The sequence below is a fragment of the Callithrix jacchus genome, chromosome 21 (genome assembly GCF_049354715.1).
Source record: "Callithrix jacchus isolate 240 chromosome 21, calJac240_pri, whole genome shotgun sequence".
In the NCBI taxonomy this organism is placed as follows: domain Eukaryota; kingdom Metazoa; phylum Chordata; class Mammalia; order Primates; family Cebidae; genus Callithrix; species Callithrix jacchus.
In genome coordinates, this window is record NC_133522.1 from 22832424 (window position 1) to 22845796 (window position 13373).

The 13373-nt window shown below is 35.5% G+C and overlaps 1 protein-coding gene across 12 annotated transcripts in view; it reads left to right on the top strand.

The window, feature by feature from the left end:
* The window catches only part of USP25 (ubiquitin specific peptidase 25), a 142669-nt gene that overhangs the window by 76274 nt on the left and 53022 nt on the right, over positions 1 to 13373 (top strand). For all 12 annotated transcript variants that reach the window (XM_078358621.1, XM_078358616.1, XM_002761313.6 and 9 more), the window contains 2 exons: positions 999 to 1072; positions 8058 to 8206. In XM_078358621.1, coding sequence (XP_078214747.1) covers positions 999 to 1072; positions 8058 to 8206 — 223 coding nt within the window. The remainder of the gene's footprint in view (positions 1 to 998; positions 1073 to 8057; positions 8207 to 13373) is intronic.

Genomic DNA, 13373 nt, shown 5'->3' on the forward strand with positions numbered 1-13373 from the left:
GAGTAGGATAGTGTATCTTACCATGTACCTGAATGTGAAGGGACAGAATTTTTTCAGTAGCACTGAAGGCTACTACACTACCTAATGGGGTTGTTTTAAAAATTAAGTGAAGTACGTATCAGTGTGATTCTAAGGGTTAAATGATGACTCATTCATCAAGAAACATAGTATTTCCTCTCCCCCATTTTGAACAATACTTAGCAAATCAATTAATACAAAGACAAATTAGTAATGAAAAATCTGTACACAATTGTGGAAAAAACACATTTCTAAACAGCAAGGCCAAGATAAACTTTGTCTTTTTAGGTCACACAAACCACACCAAGACAACTTAAAATTACCAACTTTTGTTTATTTCAAGCAGAAAAGAAACAAATGAATTTTTGTATTAAATGACTTGGAAAACTATAAATGACTAATTCTACCAGCAGTGTGAAACTTCAGAAAAGGTTGGAGTAGCTCTTTAGCTACTTTGGGTCAAAAACGGCTACCTTGTTTCTTCCCTGGTGAGGGTTGTTGTTTTTGGATTATTTGCACTCTTCCATGTAAATACAGGAAATAACTTATCAAAATTTTGTAGAAATCTATTTTAATGGAAAGTGGGTTTCCTTCCTTCCCAAGTCTAAATAAACATGCAGTATACAGACTAAAAGTATGAGATCGAAATTTATGATGATGATGGAAAGAGTAGGCACTATATCAAGGTGAAACAGACAGTGTCAGTTACTCTTAAAAGTTCATTACATGTAGTAACTCATTTTAACCCTCTGAGAGTCCTGTGAGTGCAGCTATCATAATTATCTTCACTTGGTAGGTGAAGAAACGGAAGAATAAATTTAAGTACCTTGAGCAAGGTAGCACTGTAAATAACAGAGCTAAGTGCAAGTGCGTGATAGCCACATAAGTGTTTCTGTCTTGTCATGTCATAGTTCTTTTAATATTTTCTCTGTTTATAGGTCAAAATTACAATCATATTTACATTTTTTGACACACTTTAGGGATGAAGAAAAGCCAAAGAACCCCATGGTAGAGTTGTTCTATGGAAGATTCCTAGCTGTGGGAGTACTTGAAGGTATAGTTATGCATTTACTCGTTATTACAAGTGAAGAGATATTATTATTCATTAGTTCATTTGTCTCAGTTACTTTTTTTTAGTGAGTTTTAGTTTTAATTTGATTTGTTCTGTCTAATAATTTTTGTTGGATTGCTACTGTTACTTACATATAGTACAGAAGTAAATGAATGAAAAGGAATGTATAGAGTGCATTATCACATATTAATTGAGACTTTATTTTATCTCAATGTTTTTTTTTTTCCAGTGAGAGTGCTTCTGTGATACTATTTTGTTGGAATACAGGGATTAATGGGATGGTTGGTAGATCCATTGAAGATAATATTGGAGTTAGATACTGGGCTTGGTATGATGTTCACTTTCTTTTTTCTGTGTTGAAAATGGACTTCAGCAACTTAGCATAGAGTATTAGAGAGTTCTCACTTTCTATAAATGTAGACAGTAGTTTTCAGGAAAAAGTTGTGTTCTATCTTTTGAAAAATTCGTTAAGAGTGATACTACTCCGTTTAAGCTAAATACCTGTTTCTTAAAATTTGGCCTAACCAGTTTCTGTTTGGTTTTCCTGATAAGAGAGGAGATTCTTTAGATATAACTTCATGTAGTAATATTAGGTCCCAAAGCATAAACTTTTGAAAAATTGTTTTTCTCAAATCACCCAATGCATCAACTTTGAAAACTGTCTTTTTCCAGATCAGCTAAAGTGTAAAAGTTGAAAAAATGTTTTTTTCTTCACCAGCTTAAGTAGTGGATTTCCTGAAGTTTTTGTTTGAACATAGATGATTTGGGAATCAGAAAAAGACAGTAATTCAGATATTGGGCCTTTAAAAAGTCTTATTGAGGGGTCGGTACATTTTTGTTTGCTTCAAATGCTAACAACTTACATATAAGTTATATATGTGTGTGTGTGTGTGTGTGTGTGTGTGTGTGTGTGTGTGTGTGTACACGCACACTATATATGAGTTGCTATATATAAATTTATATATATGTAGACTATATTGCACAGAACAAGATGTTGGGTCATCCATCTTAATCATTCTGATTTATTTGAAGTAGAACACTGTATCTGATGCAGTGAGTAGGTCTGATCAGATTGTGACTAGGCACTGTTTATAATACCCTGTATGAGCATTTCTACTTTTATTATATAAATTCCCAAAAGTGATTGTTATTAAAATACTTAATTTGTCAATCCAGTGTTGAAGTCTTTGTACTTGGTATTAGTAGGTTGCTTCAGCGATTGTGCTGTATAAATGTGGCCTTAATACTTTTTCACTTGAACTGTGTGTTTGCTTCAGTAAAAGTAATTTATTTCAGAATTCTTTCTTACTTTGTACATATATCTTCCTAATATTTTCTTTTAAACCAATGGTACTACATTGTGGATGATTTTTAATTTGCTTGCCAAAGTACCCCTACTGCAGACGTACCTCGGCTTTTTGAGAACTTGTAGTTCATTGTCTCCTCTTACCCTTTCTCTGTACTTTACTCCTTCCTTGTTCATTTAAATACCTAAAACTCTTTCCCCATTCCTTTCTGGCACCCTGTCCCTGTTCTCTGACCTTCATTAAGCTGTTCATCTTTTCTGCGTCTGTACTGAGTACCTGAAGGTTGCTGGCAAAAAGTCACAGAAATGGGCCAAATACAGTGGATCATGAGTTTGAGTTTCACTGCTCCCAGTCCTGTAACCTGACTTGTTTAGTGTAATCACTGTTCTTTCTCTACTTGACTGCAATAAATATTTTCATCTTTTCCATTCATTATAAATCTAGCTTATCTTTTCAATCTGTGAAAAAGATTTTACCTCAGATTTCGTTGATTTACAGTTAAGTTAATGAAACTTACAGATTTTGCCAAGTCCCCGAATCTAATTTTACCTTTGTAGTTTTGTATCATATTCTAAAAAAACACCATCCCAAATATGTGAGTCTCAGGCTCCATAACCCAGATCTATCGCTACTTCTACTGTATTTTTTCTGCCCCTATATATTAAAGTAATTATCCAGTTTTATGTTAAAAGACTATTCTTTATGTGTGCTCAGAATTCCCTCCCTTCATGCTGTGACCTCAGACCTTACTTTATTTTTTCCTTGGATTTAGAGCCTCTCCTTCTCCACTTTCTTTCTCATCAATATTTAGACATGCTCTGGTATCTCAAACCTTAAAAATTAAAAAAAGCTATCCCCTCCCATACTCTTTTTCAGTTAATACCCTCTCTTGATTTCTATTCAGAGTTAAGCCCCTTTAAGGAGAAGAGTTGGTTTCAACTGATTACTCCCAATTTATTTAACCTAGCCCCAATTTTGCTTCTGACTCCAGAACTTGTCTAAAAGGGATCTTGCTAAGGTTATTGATTTTCTACATGTGGATAAATCCATTGGATCCCTTTCCGTTTCTGATATGGCTTGGTCATGTTCCCACACAAATCTCAAATTGAATGATAACTCCCAGAATTATCACACGTTGTGGGAGGGATTCAGGGGGAGGTAATTGAATTATGGGGGCTTGTCTTTCCTGTGCCATTCTTGTAATAATGAATAAGTCTCACAAGATCTGATGAACTTATCAGGAATTTCTGCTTTTACTTCTATCTCATTTTCTCTTGCTGCCACCGTGTAAGAAGTACCTTTTGCCTCCTACCTTGATTTTGAGGCCTCCCCAATCATGTGGAACTCTTAAGTCCAATTAAATCTCTTTTTCTTCCAATCTCAGGTATGTCTTTATCAGCAGGTTGAGAATGGACTAATACAGTAAATTGGGTCCAGCAGAGTGGGGCATTGCTGAAAAGATACCCAAAATTGTGGAAGCAACTTTTGAACTGGGTAACAGGCAGAGGTTGGAACAATTTGGAGGGCTCAGAAGAAGACAGAAAATTGTAGGAAAGTTTGGAATCTCCTTGAGATTTGTTGAATGGCTTTGACAAAAATGCTGATAATGATATGAACAATAAAGTCCAGGCTGAGGTGCTCTCAGATGGAGATGAGGAACTTGTTGAGAACTGGAGCAAGGGTGACTCTCGTTATATTTTAGCAAAGAGACTAGTGGCATTTTGTTCCCTGCCTTACAGATTTGTGTAACTTTGAACTTGATTTAGGGTATCCTGTGGAAGAAATTTCGAAGCAGCTAAGTATTCAAGAGGTGACTTGGGTGCTGTTAAAAGCATTCCATTTTAAAAGGAATTTTGGAAAATTTGCAACCTGATGATGCAGTAGAGACGAAAAACCTATTTTTTGACTAAAAATTCAAATTGTCTGCAGAAATTTGCATAATAACAAGGATCCAAATGTTAATCTCTAAGACAATGGGGAAAATGTCTCCAGGGCATGTTATTAGGTCTTCCTGGCAGCCCCTCCCAGCACAGACCCAGAAGAAGCCTAGAAGGAAAAAAATGGTTTTGTGGAGTGGGCTCAGGGTACCCATGCTATGTGCAGCCCAGGAACTTGCTGCTCTGTGTCCTAGCTGCTCCAGCTATTGCTAGAAGGGGCCAGGGTACAGCTTGGCCCATGGTTTCAGAGAATGCAAGCCCCAAACCTTGGCATCTTCCACATGGTGTTGAGCCTGTGGGTGCACAGAAGTCAAGAATTGAGGTTTGGGAATTTCCACCTAGATTTCAGAAAATGTATGGAAACACCTGGATGCCTAGCCAAAAGTTTGCTGCAGGGGTGGAGCCCTCATGGAAAACCTCTACTAGGGCAGTACAGAAGGGTATTATGGGGTTGGAGCCCCCACACGCAGTTTCTACTGGGACACACCACCTAGTGGAGCTGTGAGAATAAGGCCACTGTCCTCCAGACCCCAGAACGTTAGATCCGTCGATAGCACTGGGAAAAGCTGCAGACACTCAACACCAACCTGTGAAAGCAGCCAGGAGTGAGACTATACCCTGCAAAGCCACAGGGGCGGAGCTGCCCAAGACCATTGAACCCACGTCTTATAGCACTGTGACCTGGATGTAAGACTTGGAATCAAAGGAGATCATTGCAGAGCCTTAAAATTTGACTGCCCTGCTGGATTTTGAACTTGCATGGGCCCTGTAATCTGTAATCCCTTTGTTTGTCCAGTTTCTCCCATTTGGAATGGCTGTATTTACCAAATACCTGTACCCCAATTGTAACTCTTCTCAGGAATGAAATCAGTCAGTGTTAAAATTTTCAGATTCAGGTGAAAATCCTTACATAATCTTTATTTTAGTTGCCAGAAGGCCATATTGAGGATTATTAATTTTCTCTCCTTATAGGAAGTAACTAGCTTGCTTTTGATTTTACAGGCTCGTAGGTGGAAGGGACTTGCCTTGCCTCAAATGAGACTTTGGGCTGTGGACATTTGGGTTAATGCCAAAATGAGCTAAGACTTTGGGGATTTTGGGGAAGGCATGATTGGTTTTGAAATGGCAGGACATGAGATTTGGAGGGACCAGGGGTGGAATAAAATGGTTTGGCTGTGTCCCCCACTAAATCTCCCAGAGTTTCCTACATGTTGTAGGTGGGATCCAAGGGGAGGTAACTGAATCATTGGAGCCAGTCTTTCCTTTGCTGTTCTCATGATAGTGAATAAGTCTCACAGGATCTAATGGGGTTATCATGGATTTCTGCTTTTGCTTCTTCCTCATCTGCTGCTGCTACCATATAAGAAGGGTCTTTCACCTCCTGCCATGATTCTGAGGCCTCCCTAACCATGTGGAACTGTAAGTCCAATTAAACCTCTTTTTCTTCACAGTCTTCGGTATGTCATTATCAGCAGCGTGATAAGGGACTCATACAGTTTTCATATTGAATTCTTATCGGTTATTAATGCTGATGACCCTTAACCTCTTCTTCCTCCTTTTCCGTATTCTTTCCTTAAAAACCTACTTTGGCTTTTGTAACACCATATTGTTGTGTCTTTTTTCCTGACTGTGTGAGTACTTCTAACAAAAGTTGTATTTATAGTCTCTTTTTGCATATAAAGGTAGCAGACCCTTAGGATTTTGTTCAGGCCTACATCTTCTTCCGGTCCCATCCCCCAGGCATCTCATTTACTGCCTTGATTTCCTGCTGTCAATAAGTCAGCAATTCTGTCTTTATATCCGAATACTAATCTTAGTTATAGAATCATATTTAAGTCTCTTAAAATTGAAATCTCATAGTCCGTACTGAACCAATGATTTCCACCCTAACTCAAAACTGAAGAAAAAGAAATCCTCTGTTCTTACTTAAGTCATGCCATTTTCAGTACATTATCCACCAGGCATGGTGGCTCATGCCTGTATTCCCAGCACTTTGAGAGGCTGAGGTGGGTGGATCACTTGAGGTCAGGAGTTTGAGAGTAGCCTGGCCAACATGGTGAAACCCTGTCTCTACTGAAAATACAAAAATTAGCTGGGTATGATAGTGGGCTGTAATCCCAGGTGCTAGAGAGGCTGAGGCAGGAGAATTGCTGGACCTTGGAAGGTGGAGTTTGCAGTGAGCCGAGTCATGCCGCTGGACTCCAACCTGGGCAACAGAACGAGAGACTGTCTCATAAAAATAAAATAAGATAAAATAATAATAATCTAGTTGTTCATGCCAGAATTCTGTCATTCTTGATATTTTCCGTCTTACCTATCTCTTATTCTGAATACTAATTTTATAAACCAGCCAGTCAAGTCCTGTTGCTGTTCCTCCTTGTATATATGCATAAATGTATGTGTATGTAATTTTATCTCTTTTGTGTATTTCATAATCCACAGTACCTTTATTTCTTGATGGATTCTGCAATAGTCCTTTAACACATGACCACTCACTTCACACAGGGACTTTAAAGGTGTTTCAAAGACATAAACCTGAACTTGCTATTCTTAGATTTAACTGTTCAGTGATTGTATTAGTCCATTTTCATGCTGCTGATAAAAACATACCTGAGACTGGGCAAAGTACAAAAGAAAGAGGTTTAATGGACTCACAGTTTCACCTAGCTGGGGAGGTGTTACAATCATGGCATAAGGTGAAGGTTATGTCTCACATGGCAGCAGGCAAGAGAAGAGAATGAGAGCCAAGCAAAAGGGGGGAACCCCTTAAAAAATGAGGCTTATTCACTACCATGAGAAGAGTATGGGGGAAACCACCCCCATGATTCACTTATCTCCCACTGGATCCCTCCCACAACACAAGAGGATTATGGGAGCTATAGTTCAAGATGAGATTTGGGTGGGGACACAGCCAAACCATATCAGTGACTTTGCATTATAACCAGAATGTGGTGGCGGGGGGGGGGGGAATTTCCTAATAGGACCGCAAGACCTTGTTGATTTTAAACTCCCTGCCTGACTTTGCATTGTGATCTCTCCTTGGTTCCCCAAGCTACACTACCTTCTGTTAGTTCCTAAACATATCAACTTCTTTACTGCCTTAAAGTTTTCATCATGCTATTCCATGGCCAAGAATACTCCATAGTTCCCCAGCACTCTGGCATTGCTAACTCCCCCTTACAATTCAAGCCTGAGCTTAAATGTCCTTTGCCATGGAAGTCTTCTCTTCTTTCCCTGCCACCTGCTAAGACTAGGTTAGCTCTCATTTTTACACATCTCACAACACTCTGTCTCATCACAACTTTCTTTTTATAATAATTCTAATAATTATTTGTTTATAAATATATGTGCAGTTAATGGGTATAATGTCTTTGAAATGAGGCTGAGAATTTTCTCAGCTCAGGTATCATATCGCTCTTGTTCACTGCTGTATATATTCCCAGTGTTCAGTACACCTTAGAAGATGCTTTTTGCAAGAAAAAAATATACATACATATATGTGTATATAATTACATATATGTGGATTTGTAATATCTATGGCTGGGTTTGAATGTACATTTGCACATATGTAAGTAAACCAAAAGGAAAATTACACTAACGCTTCTCAGGAACAAAATCAGTAAGTGTTACAGTTTTCAGATTCAGGTGAGAATCCTTACATAACTCTAATTTTAGTCACCAGAAGGCCAAATTGAGGATAATTAATTTTCTCCCTTCTTATAGGTAAAAAATTTGAAAACACTGAAATGTTTGGCCAGTACCCACTTCAAGTCAATGGGTTCAAAGATCTGCATGAGTGCCTAGAAGCTGCAATGATTGAAGGAGAAATTGAGTCTTTACATTCAGAGAATTCCGGAAAATCAGGCCAAGAGGTGAGTTTAATGTTTTCATTGTCCCCTTTCTTCCCTAGGTCTTGCTTACAATGCCATAAGCACAACTTGAGGTTCTAATTATATAGCTACTTAATAATTGAGAGAAAATACTCAGTATGTTTGGGTTTAATAGGTAATTTAGACATTCAGTAAACCTGCCCAGTCAGTATGGCCTATAATCTATGTTAAATTCTCATTTAATAATTTATCTGAGAATTTTCAGTTAAAAATCTTTCTTGGACATTGTTCAGTCTTTTTAGACCTTTCTGTCAAGGTACCTTTCAATCAAGGTACCCACCATTAGCAACAAGCTAGTTCCTGGATATAAAGAAGAAAAACCCTGATATTACAATGGACTTTAAAACAGATGTATGTTACTTTTATCAAAAATTGAAATTTGTTCAGGCTGCCCAGATTCCTTTTTTTTTTTTTTTAATGTAAAATTGCTATGTGATTGGATAAGGTCAGATGAAAGAACTTCCCTTCTCAAGGAAGAAATAATTTTTATAAAATATTCTTAACTTACATGCCTACCTCCACTAGTTTCTTTCTTTCCACCCATCTCTGTTTCTTTATCCATCTCTGTAGCTGCATCTGTGTAGCCATTCATGCATGCATTTATCAGTCAGGGAGTCTTGGCAATTTAACGGTAAGCAAAGGACATATCCTGTGCTGCCCAATTAGATGCTGTTAAGCAATTGCTGATAGTTGTCTAGCTGTTAAGCTCCGTGAATGGGAGTAGGGGTCTTTATCTGTGTCAGTGACTATTATATCCCTAGTGGAAATAGTAAATGCATACATAATATTTATTGAATGAATGAATGAAATGTCTTAGTGCTTATCCTACAAGTTTCTGAGGTCTTTATACTGAATAGGTGCTTAATAAATATTAAGGGATGTCTCTGTTTATCTAAAAGGAGACTTTGTGTGTTTTTCAGAATATATTGCTTTTATCTAAATTTTAATTTTTTTTCTTAAAGATGCAGTTAACCCTTTCCTGTTTGAGATGCACACTCATGTTTTTCTCTTCCCCTACACACATAAACAAACGAAAATATGCTTTTCTTGTTAAGAGGAACAGATGTATTTGAAGTAGTCTTTCTCTCTACTTCATGGATCATCTATTTCAGTGATTCTCAATAGAGAATAGTCGTACTTCAGAGTTATCAAGGCAGATTTTAGGAGAGGGATGTGGTATATGGACACAAGAGCTGTACAACTAATTCTGATATAAACCTCTAAATAAGATTGTTTAAATTCGGCTATTTTATTGGGAAACAGGTCTCTAAAGACTGTGACTTTAACAATATCCCACAATGGGATAAGAAAGCAGGCTCCTTAAAATTTGATCTGTTTGCTGTTAAATAAAAGGATGATTGGGGTAGGAGGGCAGGCATGCACTTTTTTTAGATTGTCAGAGTAGCAAAAATACACTACAGTTTATTGGTAGATAGTCTTTCTCACATATTCCCAGCTTTTAAAAATTGTTTATTCTACATGGAATCAAAATTTCATTGTTTATTTAAAATATCTTATATTTTTTCCCCATCTTTTTATTGGTTTTATACTCTGAATGCCCCTATGCTGCAATATAAATGTTCTGCCTAGGTTTTTTTCTCATTTAGCCTAGGGAATATAATGATTTGTGATCTTCTCTATATTTAGCAGTTTCTAATCAATCTCCACAGTAGTGGATTTGGTTATTGGTGATTCCTGTTACCAGCTTTCTTTCTAAATTTCCTGAAGACTATTGTTTCAATAATAATTCAGCTTAGTTTAGAGACTATCACTGACTAAAATATAATAATCACTTTTTAAAAAATAACGTTTAAATTATAGTCTTACTGTATCCTTCAGAAAAAGTATTCTTGAATCTCTAAAAATCAGTAAGTAACATTATAGGCTGTTATTAGATTGGCATAATCCCTGATAACAATAGCTTTTTCTGTACTCTATTATTTAACTAAAAATTGTTTATTTTATTTTGACCCAGAAAACATCTCATTTGCTGAAATAGCTGTGGCCAACTAATATAGGAAGACCCCCAGTCTTCCACGTTAAAACAGCCAATTGGCTATAAGAGTTTAAATTTAGGGGTTATACTGAGGGGATGTACTGAGAGACAACTGAATAAGTTAAAAATGATTATATTCAAAATACTTAAAAAAGATTTTTTAAATGATACATTTTAAATTTTAATTAAATGGTATGCAATTTGTAGATGAGTCAGACTCTCCAGGAAACATGGAGATATTTTTTGATTGTCTATTGGAGGAAAAAAATTTCAGGTAGTAAGTACTTTACTTGTGGTGTGAGTATTCACGCCTACCAGTGTGTACTGCATGCTCTTTTAGACTGTTGATACGCACATACAAATATTTGCATCTGTCCATACTGTCCTGAGAGTTGCATTTTTCACTCAGCAGTATATCATGAACAAGTGTATAGCTTTACATCCATGTTTTTTAAAAAAACTGCAGTGTCATGCAGTCTATATTTATTAAATTAAATTGATTTAATTCTCCTGTAAGGCAGTAATGAAGAAAAACAATTATTTTGAAGAATGTCTTGCTATAAATATCCTTGAGCACTTAGAAATGAAGTACAGTTAGAAGTAGAATCTTTGGGTCACAGGCATACTCATTTAGATGTGTTGGTACTGCCAAATTTCCCTTCACAAACTTGTACCAAGTTATATTAAAGTTCTAGAAGGAGTTTTTTAAAGCTTTCAAAGCAAAATTAGAGAAACAATATTGACATGTACCATATTAGACATCTGTAGAGGTTTTATGCTGAACTTACCTTTTAAAATGGCAAATGAGTTAAGGCAATTAAATGCCTGGAGCTTAAGTTTTGAACTGGAATGAAAAGTTTTTGCTTCTTGTGCATAGTTTACATCCTAGCTTGGTGTGGTATTCCGTGGCGAATTTGAAGTGATAGGTGTGTTTTTTATGTTTATTTTTTTCTTTGCATTTGTGTAATCCTCTCAAAAGCAAGGTATCGTCTACACTTTAATAGAAAATCCAGCTATTAAAACTCATAAAAATGACATATTCTTTAGGAACTATTTTTGTTAACAGGTGAGATTTCTAGAATTGTGATGAATTTAGAAGCACTTGTGCTGCCAGTACTGTTTGTGTAAGTTCTTTATTCACTAACTGCAGAAATCTGTTCCTCCTATAGTTTCATTATATAGTAAAATAATAATATGTTTAGAGATACAGAGAATGACCTCTGTCTCACAAGCATGGCATACTAGTTAGATTATAGAGAAGTAAATATAGTTTTTTTGTTGAATGGAAATAAGATTTTTTTTAAAGAAAAATTTCTCATGTTTTATATTATTTAAAATTCAAATTATGTACTGCTATATTACAATCCAGATATTGCAGAGCTAGACATACCATTATATTTTAAAACATGAATTTACAGAATGTCTGGTTATCTCATCTTGTCCCCATCAGCTTTAGAATGAGAAAGTGAAATCCTTCCACTCTTGTAGTAGGAAAAACCTGCCATCGCTGATAGAGGAAAATGCATTCATAACAGAGACATATTACATAACATTTTTGAACATCCTTTTGTAAGGTATGGAAGCTATTTATATTTCCTGGACTTTTCATGGTCTACAGAAAAGTACACCCCAATTTGGGTCATTTCATTTCTTGTGGCCATTGTAGATTTCCATGAATTAAAATATGTAACTATTTGATTTTAATGGTGACATTTAAAGTATTGCAGTAAAATATGAAAGTGATAGTTTTTGAAATCTACTTTCTTGTTTGAGTATCATAAAATGGAACAGAGAATATTATCCTAAAGAATCAAAAGTGTTCTTTGTGATATGTCTGGGGTAATGTTTTAATTCTTAATAATTTTATATGTGGATTAGAACTAACTAAAAAATTCTTGCCAGTTCCATGAGATCAAAATGAGTAAGCAAACTTTGCTCATCCAATTTTAAAACTTGAGATGTTTCTAATATTTTTCATAGCTTTATTTAATCAATTTCAGGTATTATCCATATAAAACAAATTCCTTTTAAACCTTAGCTTTCAGTAAAAGATAACCATTCAACTCAGGAGATCTCAATTCAAGTAATCATTAGCACTTTGAGAGAGAAATAGTATTGAATACCATTTGCTTTTATTTGCTTTAGAGAAAAGTAGCAACTTTCCAGATCTTCGTCAAATTCAGTTTGCCAGATGTGTGCCATTCTTGCTTTTTTGGATGTTCAAATTTAAATTTAGTATACTCTTAACTTATTGACAGATGTGTGGTGGCATTTTGTGGCACTTGAAATTATCACACACAATAGAGTATATAGCAATTTCGCATATTGCACATTTTATATAAGCACTTCAGAAATATTTTATACTTCTGTTATTTGTTGATTTACAAGTTTGTTACCTTTTCTTTCTCTTTAAATACATATGTTTATGTATAACTTGAGGTTGTATAGGAAAATAATTTTCTTTTAAAAATGTTGAATTTCATGCTTAATTGAACAGTTGCCAAAGCATTTGTGGGGATTAGGAGCTGCGGTTAGGGGAAGGAAATTATAGCTATACTCATTATCATAATTTGGCTCATAGCTATGAGACATTCAGTTCTTTAAACACTAATTATTGTGAAAGATTTTAAATAAATTACTCTAAGTATTAACTTTTTGTTAGCCATATGTCCTTTTCATAGGTTAGTATAAAATCCAGCAGATGAGCTAAAGTTAAAACAGGAAAACACCATTTTTTCAATTTTAGTATGAGAGTTGTGATGATTTATAATGTAATTATTTTTTTTAATTTGAGTACAATCTCTTACAATTTACTTTGTCACAGGAGATTATGATGCTATGGTTAAGTACCATTCAACATCATATTGAAGACAGAAGAGTTGAGCTACTAAGTCATGATTTTAACCAGTATCTTTTTCTTTAGTCTAGAAATTCTAATGTAAATAATTATTTTCAAAGGACAGTTGTGAGCTTTCTGTTTTTACTGATCATGTATTATATCCACTCTTGGAATTTTCAAGAGGTGTGGAAAACTTTTAGAAAGAGGTTGAATTTTAACTAAATTGTGTATCCAATTACTAGTCAGATCAGGTCAGCATTGTGGTGATATGAATACAATGTCATTGCCCACATCTTATGCCTAAGATTGCAATG